The sequence below is a fragment of the Maniola jurtina genome, chromosome W, assembly GCF_905333055.1.
Source record: "Maniola jurtina chromosome W, ilManJurt1.1, whole genome shotgun sequence".
In the NCBI taxonomy this organism is placed as follows: domain Eukaryota; kingdom Metazoa; phylum Arthropoda; class Insecta; order Lepidoptera; family Nymphalidae; genus Maniola; species Maniola jurtina.
The window spans coordinates 667,292-684,094 of record NC_060057.1 but is presented as its reverse complement, the minus strand read 5'-3'; the positions used below and the strand labels follow the sequence as shown (position 1 = coordinate 684,094).

The following is a 16,803-nucleotide window of genomic DNA, read 5'->3' as shown; positions in this document are numbered from 1 at the left end:
TAAAGAAAACCGAAGTTACCTACAACAATAACTAAGTAGTAAATAGCTAAATGAACTTCTGGAAACTAATGTGACTTAATAATAAGATGACAGTCAATACAAAAACGAACTGCTTTCAGTTGCAAATACTATGACTTTGTTTTTGCATTACTGATTCCCTAATTAGTTAACTACTTAGTACTTACTTATTTACTTAAAACTACATTGTATACAACATTTACTTACCAAGCAAGTAGTGTTAGCAACACATATACACAGTCGATAAGGATAACGAACAAACCAATCACTTTCGAATTTTGACGAAATAAAGATACAATTTTTTTTGTACTTAGATACCTAACTACGTACAATATCACTACCCCGCAACGAATAACTTTTTTTTTTTCTCTCGACTGGCTTTATACTGATTAGCCAATGTCAAGTTTGTAGTTATTTACAAGTTAGGAAAACTATATGTATAAGAATGGACTTCGTCTGTACCGGCGCCCGCCGACATACACGCGGCGCCCCTTTAGAGTGCTTCCCAGTCAGTTCCTTGGTCAGTTCCACCACCAATAAACAATAGCAGAACACAAAAACCGGCCACTTCTAACAAAAAAACACTCCAAAAATTCACAACACGCGCGCCAGCAAACGCCACCACAGACGAAGTCCACGAATAACTTTATTAGCCAAAACTTGGCCAAAACAAAGTTGAGTCACAGAGAAAAACAAACAAAACACTTTTTTAATCACAGAGTAATTACAAAACAAAGTGAACTTAGACCAATAACTTAGAGAAAGTGAAAGAAACTAAAACTGTTTTGGATGCGTTCCGTTTCACGATTATTTTTGGTTTGCTGGGAAAAATTTGAATATTTTTATGAAGTCCTAAAAGTAACGTAAAGTAACATTTTGAGTCGTGTAACATGGAGGAAACATGAGGGGGTCAAAAGTAACGTAAAATGTTACAAAAGTAACATTCTGGCAACGCTGGTCAAAACTCAAAAGTGCGATTTTAGCTAGAATGACAGTTACAATTGATCGCAATCACCTCTGATTGGTTGACGCTCGCTCATAATTGGCTACAATGCAGTGTTGCAACACGAATACCATAAATTAAGGTGCGTTGGGGTAAGATCATAAATGGGGGAAGACCGTATTTGTTAAATATATTCCGAATTAGTACTTATTTTTCTAATCTGGCAACAAAGCGTGGGACGTCATTTTGTATTGCGCCACTTCCCAGTCCGTGTTGGTCGTTCCGACGCATCAGACGTCAGTTATGCGCGTCACACTGGAAGTGTCGTCTTAAATGATAATTTGTGAGATCCGGATTTACCCCAAAAACATTTTGCTGGTTTTTTTGGTGAGTATTATCAATTTTTTCAAATAATAAATCTTTGAGTTATTAGAATATGTGGTGTCTTGTGATATATCTGTTTGAAATAGGCTAAATAGAGCTGTAGGATGAGATCCGAACTTGTCCCAAGCAAATATTAACAGGTGAAGTACGGACTAAAAATAATCCGATCTTAAACTGCAGGGAAAATGCAAGTGGTTGTCAAACTTTATTTTAATCCGAACTTTAACCTCCGATGTTTCGTGGTGTTGCAATCTATCATTATGTTATATGTAGCTGAGCTGGTTGATAAACAAAATTTCTCATGAAGTTGTGTTTTGTATTTTGTTTATTTTATTATATGAAATTATTTATATTTTATCAGCTCTAATTATGTTTTACTAAAATAACCAATATTAATAGACTTTTAAGATGCCTTTTATGGGCGCAACATAAAATATACTGTATCTCCGTAATATATAAACTAACTTTATAGGTATACTAGCTGATGCCCGCGATTTCGTTCGCGTGGATGTAGGATTTTTAAGATTCTCGTGGGAACTCTTTGATTTTCCGGGATAAAAAGTACCCTATGTGCTAATTCAGGGTATAATCTAACTCCATTCTAAATTTCAGCCCAATCCGTCCAGTAGTTTTTGCGTGAAGGAGTAACAAACACACACACACACACACACACACACACACACACACACACACACACACACACACACACACACACACACACACACACACACACACACACACACTTTTTCCTTTATAATATTAGTGTGATATATATACCTATAGTTAGTTTTATAAATCCATACTAATAATATTATAAATGCGAAAGTGTGTCTGTGTGTCTGTCTGTCTGTCTGTCTGCTACCTTGGCACGGCCCAACAGTGTAACCGATTCTGACGAAATTTGGTACAGGCTTAGCTTATGTCCCAGGGACGGACATAGGCTACTTTTAATCCTGGAAAATCAAATAGTTCCCACGGGATTCCTAAAAACCCATACGCTTAACGGATTTGTATGAAATTTGGTACCAAGGTAGCTTGCGTCCCTGTAATTGACATAGGTATTTATCCCGGAAAATCAGACAGTTCCCACGGGATCTACGGGACTAGTATACTCATAAAAGCATTTTCTTTGTAGGGTCATAATGCCGCGTCAGTACAAGAGAAAGTCACTGCGGGCAACATCGTATTCGCAGGAGGATTTAAGATTGGCAGTAGCACAAGTAAAAAGCGGAGAACTCTCTAATTATGCAGCATCAAAACTTTACGGTATCCCTACTTCTACACTTAATGACCATGTTAAGGGTAAAACAGGCTTACTAAGTCAATCACTTGGCCGGCCCCCTGCAATCCCTATAGAGATGGAGAATAAGCTGGCACATTGTCTTAGAACCTTAGAAAAATGGGGCTGGGGTTTATCTAGAACAGAAATTTTGGACATTGTTTCAGAATTCATTAGGGCAAACAAAATTATTACACCTTTTAAAAACAACCGACCTGGGCCAGATTGGTTCATCTTATTTCGGTTAAGACACAACCTGTCAATAAAAAAACCGCAATCTGTAGAGTATCTTAGAAAAAGAATGACGGATCCATTCGTGATTGCCGAATATTTTACTTTACTGAAAAAGACGCTACTGGAATTGGATATACACAATCCTGAGCAAATCTGGAACCTAGACGAGACATCGGTATGTCTAGATCCCACGAAAACAAAAGTTGTTGGAGGCAAAGGCCTTCCATGCACAAGGACTACACAAGGTTCGGGGAAAGAAAATGTTACAGTGTTAACAACCGTAAATGCGGCCGGCTCGAAATTGTCTCCTTTGATAGTTTTCAAAGGTAAATACATGTACAATGAGTGGATGAGTGCGAATCAAAAAGACAAATATGATTTTGAGATTTCTTATGCCGCCAGTAAACGTGGCTGGATGGAGACTGATATATTTTACAATTACATGAAGAGGATTGTCATTCCTGGTTTAGGTGAAAACCGGCCAGTTTTAATGATTTACGATGGTCACAGCACCCATGTTGATACCAGGGTCGTAGCATTAGCGAGTGAAAACAATATCACGATTCTTAAATTACCCGCCTATACCTCTCATTTACTCCAACCCCTGGATTTGGCGGTATTCAAGTCATTTAAAACAAGCTGGGATAAAAAGCTAGTGCAATGGCAACGACAAAACGTCGGCGTAAAATTACGTAAACAAACATTTTCGGAATTGTTTGCTGAAACGTGGCATCAAGTAAGTCCATTTGTGATCCAAAGTGGCTTTAGAAAGGGAGGTATTTACCCATTAAATGCAGATGTTATACCAGAAGAAAAGTATGATCCGGCGGCCTTAAGAAGATGGAAATATAAGGTGTCTCAGAACAAATCAAACGAGTTGAAAACACTGAAACAAATGTGCCTGGAAGTAGTAAATAAAAACATGTCTTGCAACTTTACTTCGACTACTCAGTTTGGTATAAGCAATTCGCAGTTTCCGCCGCAATACGAGACTTCATTTGAAGAACTACTTCTGCAAAAAGTTTCGCAACATTCTAAGAATGGCACTGGCTCTAATAAGACAGTCAAGTTATCACGTGCTGCAAAAGGAAGCGAAGTCATCACACGCACATACTTGGAGAAAATGAAAGAAAAAGAGGTACAGAATACACAAAATACTAATATGAACTCAATAGAAACATCTGCTTCTCTACCCAACGATAATGAAAAACCCGGCCCATCTGGCATATCAAACAAAAAACTTAAGAAAAAGAAAGAAACTCAAAAAACTAGAACTCAAGACAAGAAAGTAACGATTGATAAGACGAACGATCAAAAGAACACAATTATTACTAAAAAGGGAAAAGGCGTGGGCAAAAAGTCTAAGACTGTAATTGAAAGTCACACTCGGACGGATACCCTCGAAAGTCGTGGGAAAGATACAAATGAAAACACAATATGTCAGAATATATCGAATAGCACTAATCTGAATATACAAAATGCGGAAAATTGTTTCCAGAAAACTGGTAGGAATAAAACCAAACATGTACCTAAAAAACAAAGACTGAAAACAACATGTTTCAAAAAAACAATGAAAAAAATTAAACGACCTCCCAGTGTCACAACGACTTCTGAAAGTGGCGAAATAAGTATCCATAGCGACTCAGATATAATAGATGTGCTTAGTGATATTTTTTCAGAATCAGACTTTGTTCCTTATAAAGAGGAACAAGAATTATCAAGAACACTAGAAATGAACCAGATAATTTTGCAGAGAGATCAAGACATGGAGGAACTGCAGATAAATGAAATAGTAGAAGTGTTGCAAAAGGGTGAGAGAATGGAAGAGTTGCAGATTGAGGAGAAAGTGGATATCTTGCAGATGGATGGGAAAGTGAAACAGTTGCTGATGGATGGGAAAGTGCATGATAAGAGAGTGGATGACGAAATAGCTGATAAAAGAGAGAGAGTCACTATGTTATCTTCTGTTCGTTACAGACCTGAAAATAAACCTTTTATCGGGAAGTTACAGCTAAAAAAAATTGATTTAAATTTTGACGTAACCAATAAACGTCGCAAAGATACAAATGATGAAAGAAACAAAGAAAATAGACCAGCAAAAATACCTAGACGGTTGAATTTTAACGATGAAAGAAATGAAGAAAAGAAAAATACACATAAAAATGAAGAACTATCAGAAACAAAGATCAGAGAGGATAACATCTATCAAAAAGGAAATGAAAAAAATTCACTGGGTAATACTAAGATATATAACACTGGGGATACAGTTTTGGTTCGTTACTACACAAAATTTTGGAAATATTACGTCGGTGTTATTGAGCACATACATAATGAAACAGAAAAAAAGAAATATTCAATATGCTATTACAAAACCATTGGTAAAAAATACCATGTAAAATTTGTTATACCCAAACGTAAGGACCAAGACTGTGTGCCTGAAGATTCAATTGTGAAGCAAATAAAATTGCTTCAAATAAAAGAGAATCCGGGTGAATTTACACTATTAAATGTCGAAGACGCGATTTACTTTTAATTTTTAACCGACTTCCAAAAAAGGAGGAGGTTCTCAATTCGTCGGGATCTTTTTTTTTTATTTTTTTTTTTATTTTTTATGTATGTTCCCCGATTACTCAAAGACCCCTGGACCGATTTGGAAATTTTTTTTTTTGTTTGAAAGGGTATACTGTGCAGGTGGTCCCATATAAATTTGGTGAAGATCTGATGAATATCTTCGGAGATGGAGAACAGAACTCCTCAATGGATAGGAGCAAATTGCTCGCGATCACTGTAATAGCTTAGTAAACAGTAGGGTTTTAACTGGGCACAGCATATTATAAGTACAGTGGGGCCACTAAAAATTGTGAAATAAAAAATTTTCAAAAGAAAAATAAAACCGACTTCAAAAACGACAAACACTAAAAAGTGAAAAATAACTTTTGTTTAGCTACACGTGTAATGCACCTAGGTATGAAGTCGGGCGAGCTTCACTCTTGGATTTCTAATTTTGTTTTAATATGCTCGCTCGACTTCATACCTAGGTGCATTACACGTGTAGCTAAACAAAAGTTATTTTTCACTTTTTAGTGTTTGTCGTTTTTGAAGTCGGTTTTATTTTTTTCAAAACAAAGTTAGTTATAATTAGGCTACAAAACAAAGGCTAGTTATAGTGTTTTTTTTTGATACTCAATTATTAATAAACAAGCATTTTTTGTCTAATGTTGATATTCAGAATTTTAATATTGTTCCAATTTTGAACTTTGTGTAATTTTTATCTCATTTTTGAGCATTACCATAATAAAAACAATTTCATATTTTGTTGCTATTTTAAGTGCGTTGGTCTTGTAGTAGTATGAATAATATTGTTAAAAATCTTTACTTCTCCCCAGGCACCAACGTACAAAGTTATGTTACTTACTAAGCAAGGACAACTTTTTATATTTACTTTTTAATCTACTTAGACTCTTTAGAAAATATTTCTAAAGAGTACAATTTTAAAGTCAAAATTATATTAATTAAAGGGTGATTGAATGTATCATGATAACAAACAACTTTCCCAAAGGAACATGGGTGAAAAAAGGAAAATATAATCACCGACCCATACAAAATACACGATCAGTTGATCGACTTATTATGGGAAGGCGAAGGTTTTTTTTTCGACCCATGTTCATTGTTCATACACTTTTCTATAGGCGACTAAGTAAAAGTCACCCTATGTAAAATAGGTTCTTAGATAAAGTTATTGTTGTACTTTCAGATAACATTTTGAAAAGTTTATTTTATTTTAATGTATAAAGACAAATAATTGGTCTCAATACCTAAGACTGATTAGAATTATAAATAAGCAGTTAAATAAAATTTTGATCAGCAATAAATTGTAAGGTTTTATTTATATATCCAACACATAAAAGTATAACCTATCCAACCTTTTTTTTTTTTAAATTTGACTGCAAAAAGTTTATCAGGATCAGGAACACGAAAGTTTGAGAGTCACTGTAATTTGAGATTTGGTCTAATGGGGTAAGATCGGACGTCCGAAACAAAAAAAAAACAAAAGTACTGTTCCAGGTGACTTTATTAGAATATAAAAAAATCCAAAGATAATCTTGTAGGACGTATAAGAACGGATATTCTCTTTCTATGAACCCTGTGTTCTAAGCCACAATGGCGATTTTAGAAGGTAGTCCGATCTTTACCCATGAATGTCCGATTTTTCCCAAGGCTTTAAAATTTTATTCATATTTTAAACACCCAGTAAACAGTAGTTGTTTCATTTATAACTAGATGAAAAACATTCTATCTGTAGCTTATTTATTAACAATCAATTTTCACTATAATTCATTGTGATAACTATTGTAACTTTCGTGTAAAATAAATTTGGCCAACATCTTCCGAATACAACGAAAAACCGTCCGAACTTACCCCAACGCACCTTAAGTGATCAAACGAACTTCCAAGTGAAGTTCGATCATTATTATATGAGTTGCTTCATTAGAATATATGATCCCACCAAAAACATTTCATGTAAAATGTGGCCAAGACTCACAAGTTCATATGCTTTCACTGTTAAAAAGTTATGAGATCTCTAGTAGAGCCAAGCCCCTAGCTGAGCTTAGAATTGTGCTGGCCATGGGACCTATCCCAAGTCCAAAGTATATAGCTCTTAAATGCTCTTGAGTATATCTCATTTATAACAATAAAGAACAAATAACTCTACTTACAAGCTCTGATTTTACAAACCCTAAATCTTGGTTAAAAAAGTACGGCTTGGCCGTTTAATGTGGTACTTTTATCTGATATGACATTTAAGCCCGGAATAGCTTGTGCGACAATCATGAAGTATAATAAAAATTAGTAATTGTCGAACAAACTATTCCTTATGACCTTAATATAATATGTTATGTCATGTAATAGTTTCACGAACATTAAACGGCCAAGCCGTACTTTTTTAACCAAGATTTAGGGTTTGTAAAATCAGAGCTTGTAAGTAGAGTTATTTGTTCTTTATTGTTATAAATGAGATATACTCAAGAGCATTTAAGAGCTATATACTTTGGACTTGGGATAGGTCCCATGGCCAGCACAATTCTAAGCTCAGCTAGGGGCTTGGCTCTACTAGAGATCTCATAACTTTTTAACAGTGAAAGCATATGAACTTGTGAGTCTTGGCCACATTTTACATGAAATGTTTTTGGTGGGATTTCATTTCTTTTTGGCAGGTGCCCTAGATTTTTTTTTTGGATCTATTTTTTGTAGGTACCTACATCATTTTCATGGCCCACTCTCTATTGTTACCTCTTTTTTTAAAAGCTTTTATTCCACTTGCAATGTATGTAACTATGTTTTTTTGGGTGGAATCTTGCAACTCAATTTTAAAGCAGATACATATATCAGATTTCAGTCTTTTAGGACTGTTCAGGAAACACATTTTTTAAATGTACAGACTGGGAAAAGTTTATTTTCCTGTTGTTTGAATGAAATCCCTAGCCTACATACCAAATTTCAGTCTTCTAGGACTTAGGGAAGTACTTTAGAACTTTTGACTAGAGGGGTTTTGAATGGCAATAAATCTGAAACCATAACAGGTAGACAATTGATACTTGGTACGTTTGATAAGTCTGTCAAGGACATATTATTCTGAAAATATCAGCATTCTAGCGATAGACTTTACAAATAATTTGCTTCCCCCATACGTGGGAGTGGAGGGGGAAAATTTCGAATTTCTTAATTTTCCTGTAGTTTGTATGCAATTTCTAGTGTACACACCAAATTTCAGTCTTCTAGGACTTCGGGAAGTACCCTAGAATTACAGACTAGAAGTTTTGACTGTAAATAAATCTGAAACTATAAAGGCTAGACAATTGATACTCAATGCGTTTAATAAATCTGCCCAGGACATCTTATCCTGAAAATATCAGCATTCTAGCGACAGAATTTACTGATTTGCTTCACCCATAAGAGGCGTAGAGGGGGGGCATTTCCAATTTCTTAATTTTCCTGTAGTTTGTAGTCAATTTCTAGTCTACATACCAAATTTCAGTCTTCTAGGACTTCGGGAAGTACCTTAGAGGTTTTGAGTAGAGGTTTTGATGATCATCAGTGAGGGACGAAATCGGCGTATTTTAGGTATCAATAAATCTGTAACCATAAAAGCTAGATATTTGATACTTGGTATATTTGGTAAATTTGCTGAGCACACCTTATACTGAAAATTTCAGCTTTCTAGCGTCTTCCAGACCGAAGTTATGACGGGTCGAAAATACGGCGAAACACTTCGAGAAAAAGGTACGTAGCGCCCCGGCCGCCGTTTGGCTCGTCTTGGCGGGGGCACTGCCGTGCCCCCTGATTTTATACACTGTAGTTTCCCTATTTACTCGGTAACCTCGCACAATTTTTAAAGATTTTTTAAAACAATTCAAAACTAGTTTCCGATACATTCTCCCCCACTCCGCCATCTTGGCCTGCGCTCATTATTTTAGAGTATGTAGTGTAACATGTACAAAACTTTCTATTATTTGGGATAAGCCATGCACGGGAGGGAGGGAGATCATATATTCTAATGAAGCAACTCATATAATAATGATCGAACTTCACTTGGAAGTTCGTTTGATCACTTATTATATATTCTTTGCTTCATTATTCATATATGATTTTATACACTGTAGATGTTCAGAGGAGAAAGTTTTGGAATTAAAAGTAGGTATAATCTGTTATTGTTATTGTTTTATTTATGATACAAATCAACTTAGTATGTAAGTATTTTAATAATCACATGTAATTACCCACCTAGTTCTTATTAATCTAAGTAACTAGTTCACTGTTCTAATCAACCATTAATCAATTAATTAATTCGTATATTAGTTTATTGATTGCGTAAACAAACTGATCGGGCGAATTCTCCTTCGTCCAGGATAATTCTGTTGTAGAATCGAGCAAATGAGTCAGAGGAGCTAGTCCAGCCTGCGGTTTTACGGATAGTTTCGATATTGACGCCAGCAGAGCTTGCGGCCGAAGTAGACGCGTGGCGCGTACTGTGCGCACCGAATACCCCGACGTCTACACCACTCTCTGACAGCACTTGCTTTATCCACCTGCTGATGGATTGCGTCGTAGCAGGTTTATGTGGCCGCTTATGTGTCAACAGTAGCGTATCTGTTCCCTCAGGTCTTATATTTCTAGTTTTAGAAATGTAATCTGAGAGAACGGTAGCTGGGCAAATACTTACATTTTCTCTGAAGTATGGCAGGCACAAAACTGGTTGATTCCTACCAGGAGCAGACGTTTTTATAAGGTCTGTTATCATTATCTTGACGCCGTTCTCGGAAAACTTGATATTGTCGAGCTTAATGAGAGACAGCGTTTGTACCCTGTGAGCGGTACACAGTGCTAAACAGACTACGAGTTTTTTCGTGATTTTTTCGAGGGAAAGCTCGGTATTAGGAAACCATGTTGAAATAAGGTTTAACACAACTTGAGGATCCCAAGTGCTCGAATATTTGGATTGCACAGGCCTCGATTTGTATGCACCTTTAAGAAGGCGCTTCACACACTCATCAGAGCCGATGTTATTACCTATAAATGCTGACAAAGCAGAACGGTGAGAATTTAAACTGCCATACGCACAACCATTATTAAATTGTGTTGTTAGGAATGTAAGTATGAATTTTTTCGAGGGTTCGAACACGTCAACGTTGTTCTCGACGCAATATTGCCACCACAGCTTAAGCGAAGTGTTATACTGTTTTACAGTACTGTCAGAGAGCGAAGCTAACATCAGTGTAGACGATGCAGGACAGGCGCCTTTTCGGATGAACGACTGCCGCAGAGCCTCGCGACAGCCAGGGTAAGGCGCTTGTGCAAGGGATGATGATCTCTGAAATGAGATTGCAAGAGGTTTTTATTGGGATTTAAATAATGCACATCTGAAACTATTAAGCTTTGCAGTAGTGGGAACCACGGCTGCGAAGGCCAGTGAGGATATACCAGTATACCGTCTGCTTTATCATCAATGATTTTCCTAAGGCATTTAAGTATTAGCGAAAATGGTGGAAAGGCGTAAAAATATTCTGCATGCCAGTTCACCGTGAATGCGTCGACGGATACCGCATCAGGGTCTGGTTTCCATGAGACAAATCTGGAACACTTCGCATTGTCACGTGACGCGAATAAATCTATTTCTGGTTGGCCAAAATATTGTGTGATATCATGGAAAGCCTCGTCAGAAAGTGACCATTCGGTATCCGGATTGATTACTCTGGAGGCGGCGTCTGCGCAGTTTTCTTTGGTATTCACATACGATGCGAATATCCAAAGTCCGCGTTGTTCACACCATTTCCAAAGCACTCTAGCTAAATCGTTGAGGTGGGGATATTGTATGCCCCCCATACGGTTCACATAGCTTATTGCGGTTGTGTTATCTATGCGTAGTAATATTGCACAGTCAGTTACATCGCTAGCAAACGACTTCAAGCCCAGAAAAGCGGCCATTAATTCCAGGTAATTGATATGGTTCGCTTTCTCTGTGGCTTTCCATCTGCCACTAACTTGGTTATTTTTACATACAGCCCCCCAGCCTGTTCTAGACGCATCGGAATAGATTTCGAGTTTGAAGTTAGGTTGCCTTATAAAATTGGATGTAGTATCAATATTTAAAGACCACCAGTTTAAATCATCTAATATAACATTCGACAGCTTGATTTTCGCTTCGTAATTACCATACTTACGCAGGGCTAGGTATTTCTGCCGCTCTAAAATCTTGGTATACATCCATGCATACTTAGCTGCCGGGCAAGCTGCAACTAAAACTCCGATAAGATGAGCAAATTCACGAATAGAACAGGCTGGTAAACTAGTAAACTTTGCAACCAACTCGGCGATTTTAAAACGCTTATCGGTGGGAAGGTATATGCTAAGACTTTTGGTGTCATACACAAAACCTAGGAACTTGCAAGATTGTTGCGGCGTTAAATTGCTCTTATCGTAATTGACGACGAATCCTAGACAATGCAATATCTTTAACGTTTCGTTAACGTTATCTAAGCATTGATCATATGTGTCACTGATACACAAAATGTCATCTAAGTAACATACCGACTGAAAGCCACGATTTCTAAGATAAGCCAACACTTCCCTCATGATCTTAGTAAATACACGTGGGGCCACTGATAAGCCAAACGGGAGGCCATTAAAGCCGTACGTATATGTTTTAGATGAATTATGAGGCTTAAAATGAAATCTTAAATACTTGCGGTCCGAAGACCGGACAGGTACGAGAAAATATGCATCTTTAAGATCTATGGTGGCTAAGTATCCACCACGTGGAATTAATTTACATACAGTCCGATAATCTTCCATTTTGAAGTGATCATTAGCGATAAATTTATTTAGGGGTTTTAAATTTAATATAAAACGTTTGTCACCGTTAGGTTTCGGAGTAAGAAATATCTTAGATATGAATTGATCTTTTGTCCCCTTGCACTCAGATATAGCTCCTATTGCTATTAATTTATTAATTGCTTCAAGCATTTCTAAGTTTTCAGAATGTGAAAAGCTATTTTGAGGTATTATAGACTGATTTACTACAGTTCGAAATGGTATAGCATAGCCGTGTTTAACCCAATCTAGTACAACACTATTATTAGTTATTTTTAACCAACAATCATAAAAATGAGTAAGTCGGCCTGTATGTACCTGTGCTAATGGTGATTCTGCGCTGGGGCAGGGGGCTTCCCCTGAGATGCAGCTCGCTGCGGCTGCTGCGCTGACGCTGTGTAAGGCCGGCGAGTTCCCGAGGTCGTTGGCCTCCTGCTGTAACCTCCGCGCCCCCCCCCCCCTGTTCGCCGGGTACCGAGGCGGCGCGTGCCAGTTTCCCTGGTAGGAAGATGATCGAGAGCCGGACGGCTGGGCAGTGGTTTTTTGGGGTTTAGCAGGTTTTTTGATTGAAAGGCCCTGCTTCTCGATGGCTTTGGCGGCTTTTATCTTCTCCGATAGCTTCGAGCCAAACAATGAGTCATCTCGTTCAGATTCGTTAACCAACTGTAAGAACGATTTATCTAAACTGGGGCTTATCAGTTTTATTCTACCTTGGGTCGCTAAGTAGTGCGAATCACAAAGCAATCTGCAACCGTTGCTAAAATGTTTCATTGCTTGGACCTTGTTATCGCTCTTTAAGAGCAAATCAACGCCTCTGTTGATGGCGGTGATTCCCGAACCCAGCTGTTGTTGCGATGCAGTGAGCGTCTTATCGCGATTACGAACCATGTCCGGTATCGCGGCCGAAATCTCTGCGTTTAGTTTAGGCGCCTGTAGAAGTCTACAGTTGTCTGGAATTAGGTATTCTTTTAATAATTTGTCCTTGTTTTCCTTGGGCATACCTTTCCGAAGTAAAGGTAGCCACAATTTTGATAAACTGTCGTGAATTTTTTCTCCGTAGTCGGGTGAGTCGGACGTGGACTCCCCAAGGGCATCCAGTAATTCTGGGTCCAAATCTGGCAAATCACTAGCGGGGGCTTCCTCGTGAAGGTCAGGCCCAGCCCCGCCCTCATTTTGGTCGGGGTTATCGTTAGATAACGGCTCCGCCTCTTGTGTGATTTCTGGGGCAGCTAATGCTGACTCCGGGATCGCGTCACAGTTTTGTCCATGATCTCCGGTATCTAAAATTACAATTAGCAATTTTATTTATGAAAATAAAAACTTGTGGGTAGAATGAAAAAGATAAAACTTCGAAAAAGAATTATCTTTTAGGAGGTCGCAGAGGAACGTTACATCTATTTTAGAATGTACGTATTTTCTGCTTAGGTCATCGTTGGAGACTCGCAGTCAACCCCGATGCCTCATTGGTCATAACGATTTGATAATATCTAGTTTTGGGGTATGTCAAAGTTATTGACTCGCAGTCAATCCCAGTGCATTCCAAAACTTATGTTTACTTTCACTTCACTAAAAGGTACTTAGTACTTTTGTAAAGGTACTTTTGACACAATAATAACAAAAAAACACTTTACTAACCTTCTTCGTCCGACGACGATTCAATCGGAGAAATAATTCTCCGCCTTCTTTTCTCTTTTTCTTCGATTTTCCTTATTTTTCTTTCGTATTTCTCAATTTGAGACTGCGCACTTCTTTTCGGCATGATGCTCGGAAGGCGCGTGCGATCGTTACCGCGCACAAAAAAGGAATGAGCGCAGGCCAAGATGGCGGAGTGGGGGAGAATGTATCGGAAACTAGTTTTGAATTGTTTTAAAAAATCTTTAAAAATTGTGCGAGGTTACCGAGTAAATAGGGAAACTACAGTGTATAAAATCATATATGAATAATGAAGCAAAGAATATATAATCAGCCAATCACAACAGGAGGTCCTTCCATAAAATTTTCATAGATGTCTATGAAAACATAGCTTCACACAAGTCGCCACGACAGATACAAAATACTAGTAAATTGTTAGACCAAGCATTAGATGTGACCTATTAAGGTAGAATTAAAACAACTATGTTCTCCACAAAATCTGTGAACTATAGAAAGTACAAGCGGCGCACTGCGTGATTATTAATTTCGCATCGAATACAGAATTTAAATTCTGTAGATTGTAACAGTTTAGTCATCGGTTTCGTTTGAGTTTCGTTTTCGTTTTGCGGGTTTGGGATCGTGACAATTTTAAGGTTTTGTACCTCAATAATTAATCCCTTAGAGGATATTACCCACATTAAATGCATAAAAGATAACGAAAAGAAAGTTTTAACGAATGACGATGACATAAAAGACCGTTGGAGAGAATATTTCAGGAAGTTTTTTTTTTTTTTTTTAATTATATAAACTAGCGCTTGGCTGCAATCAGACCTGCTAGTAAGTGATGATGCAGCCTAAGATGGAGTGCGCTTGCCTAGAAGTTGCATATTCACTCTTGACTTGAAAATACCCATATTATAGGTGGAAGGGAAAACTGACGCTGGAAGGGCGTTCCATATCCTAGCGGTTCGAATTAGGAAAGTTAATGAATGAAGAGAATGAGTGGAGTGGAGAGCCAGCTAATGTACCAACTAACTTGGGTGTGGTGAAGTAAGAATAGCAGTATTAAGTATGAAAAATGTTAGAGCGACAGGGCCAGATGGTATACCAGCTGAAGTATGGAAGTTTCTAAAAGAGGATGGGTGGAGCTGGCTGGCTTTGTTCTTCAATAAGATGTTACACGAGGAGGAGATCCCAGAAGAGTGGTGCAACAGTTTGCTGGTGCCCATTTTCAAAAACAAGGGTGATGTACAAGACTGTAACAGCTACCGAGGAATAAAGCTCATGTCACATAGTATGAAGATTTGGGAAAAAGTGATAGAAAGAAGAATGAGAGAGGAGACTGAGGTTACCTAAAACCAATTCGGGTTTATGCCGGGTCGAGGTACCACAGATGCAATATTCGCACTCCGTCAACTCTGCGAGAAATACAAGGGGGCACATAGAAACCTGCACATGGTATTTATCGACCTTGAAAAGGCATATGATAGAGTTCCTCGCGAAGTTTTGTGGTGGGCTATGAAAGTAAAGAGATTGCCTGAGAAGTATGTGAGGCTTGTGAAAGCGATGTATAGACGAGCGAATACAAGGGTCCGATCAGAAGCTGGCGTTACGGACAGGTTCAATGTGGAAGTAGGCTTGCATCGGGGATCGGCTTTAAGTCCTTATTTGTTTGTCCTGGTGATGGATGCTCTGACGTCAAGCATACGGGAACAAGCGCCCTGGTGCATGCTGTTTGCCGACGACATTGTGCTTGTCGGAGAAGATGCGGCTGACGTCCAGAGTAGACTGCGTAGATGGCAAGAGAAATTGGAGAGTGTTGGCCTGAGGATCAGCCGAACGAAGACAGAACATCTATTCTGTGACTTCGGTGGCCCCTCCAGTTTCTCTGATATCTCTTTGGATGGCGTAACTCTACCGGTCTGCTCCAATTTCCGGTACCTCGGTTCGCTCTTCCAAAGTGACGGTAGCATTGATCGAGACGTGAACAATAGAATGAATGCGGGATGGATGAAATGGCGACAGGTCTCAGGTGTTATATGCGACCCGAAAATGCCCCATAAACTTAAGGGGCATGAGACCGGCTTGCCCGCGAAATTCAAATTTAATTTGGTTTTTCGCAATTTGTAAACTAATACGACCACGTAGGCTTATTATATATTATTTATTTTAATTATTAAAATATTGCAATCTTAATCATCTTTAATTTAGTTTAAAATATTTGGTAATTGTCATTTGTCGTAATCAGTTGGTCGGTTGGCGATCCGGGTAATCGCGAATCCGGATGACTGAGGTCGGGGTAATCGATTCTCTACTGTATATTGTAATAAAATGTCTAATAAAATCTAACCACATGAAGTTTGTAAGTATTTTTTCCTTTTTATCTCATATATTTAACATAAATCAGGTTAAGGTATGATATTATTTTAATCAGCACTACTCGCTACTAAGCACAAACAGATCTACGGAAAATTGTCGTCTATCTCCGGATTGCTGGTCTGAGCCATGAAATGCCAGGCTTGTTTTGGCAAAGTATGAAGTATGATATCTATCGCTTACCGTTTCATACATTTCCTAGACATTGTATGCAATTCCTAGCCACTCTATATTATAATTCCAAAATGCTCCTAGAAAATTTATAAAATGAAACAGTAGGTATACCATAGAATCACACTATCTCACTAATATTATAAAGGCGAAAGTTTTTGTGTGTGTGTGTGTGTATGTTTGTTACTCCTTCACGCAAAAACCACTGGACGGATTTGGCTGAAATTCGGAGTAGAGATAGATAATATCCTGGATTAGCACATAGGCTACTTTTTACCATAACCCTGATCATGTTGTCATCATGATGTTCATGATGCTACTGATCACCATAACCCTGATCATGTTGTCATCATGATGTTCATGATGCTACTGATCACCATAACCCTGATCATGTTGT

At 38.0% G+C, this 16,803-nt stretch overlaps 1 protein-coding gene and 1 pseudogene across 1 annotated transcript; one reads left to right on the top strand and one right to left on the bottom strand.

Moving 5' to 3' along the window:
• The first annotated feature begins 3,449 nt into the window (after nt 1-3,449).
• On the top strand, nt 3,450-5,484 carry LOC123879878. The gene is made up of 2 exons (XM_045927764.1): nt 3,450-4,710; nt 4,780-5,484. The coding sequence occupies exons 1-2, from the start codon at nt 3,754-3,756 to the stop codon at nt 5,389-5,391; spliced, it is 1,569 nt and encodes a 522-aa protein (XP_045783720.1). The 5' UTR covers nt 3,450-3,753; the 3' UTR covers nt 5,392-5,484.
• A 6,807-nt stretch (nt 5,485-12,291) lies between these two features.
• LOC123879880 lies at nt 12,292-14,011 on the bottom strand (annotated as a pseudogene).
• Between the last annotated feature and the right edge of the window lie 2,792 nt (nt 14,012-16,803).

Bases quoted from the DNA above. Each gene is read 5' to 3' on its own strand.
- LOC123879878 (XM_045927764.1), top strand. From the start codon at position 3,754: ATGTGCCTGGAAGTAGTAAATAAAAACATGTCTTGCAACTTTACTTCG. The intron at 4,711-4,779 runs ATCTTGCAGATG...AAGAGAGTGGAT, and splicing joins AGATTGAGGAGAAAGTGGAT to GACGAAATAGCTGATAAAAG.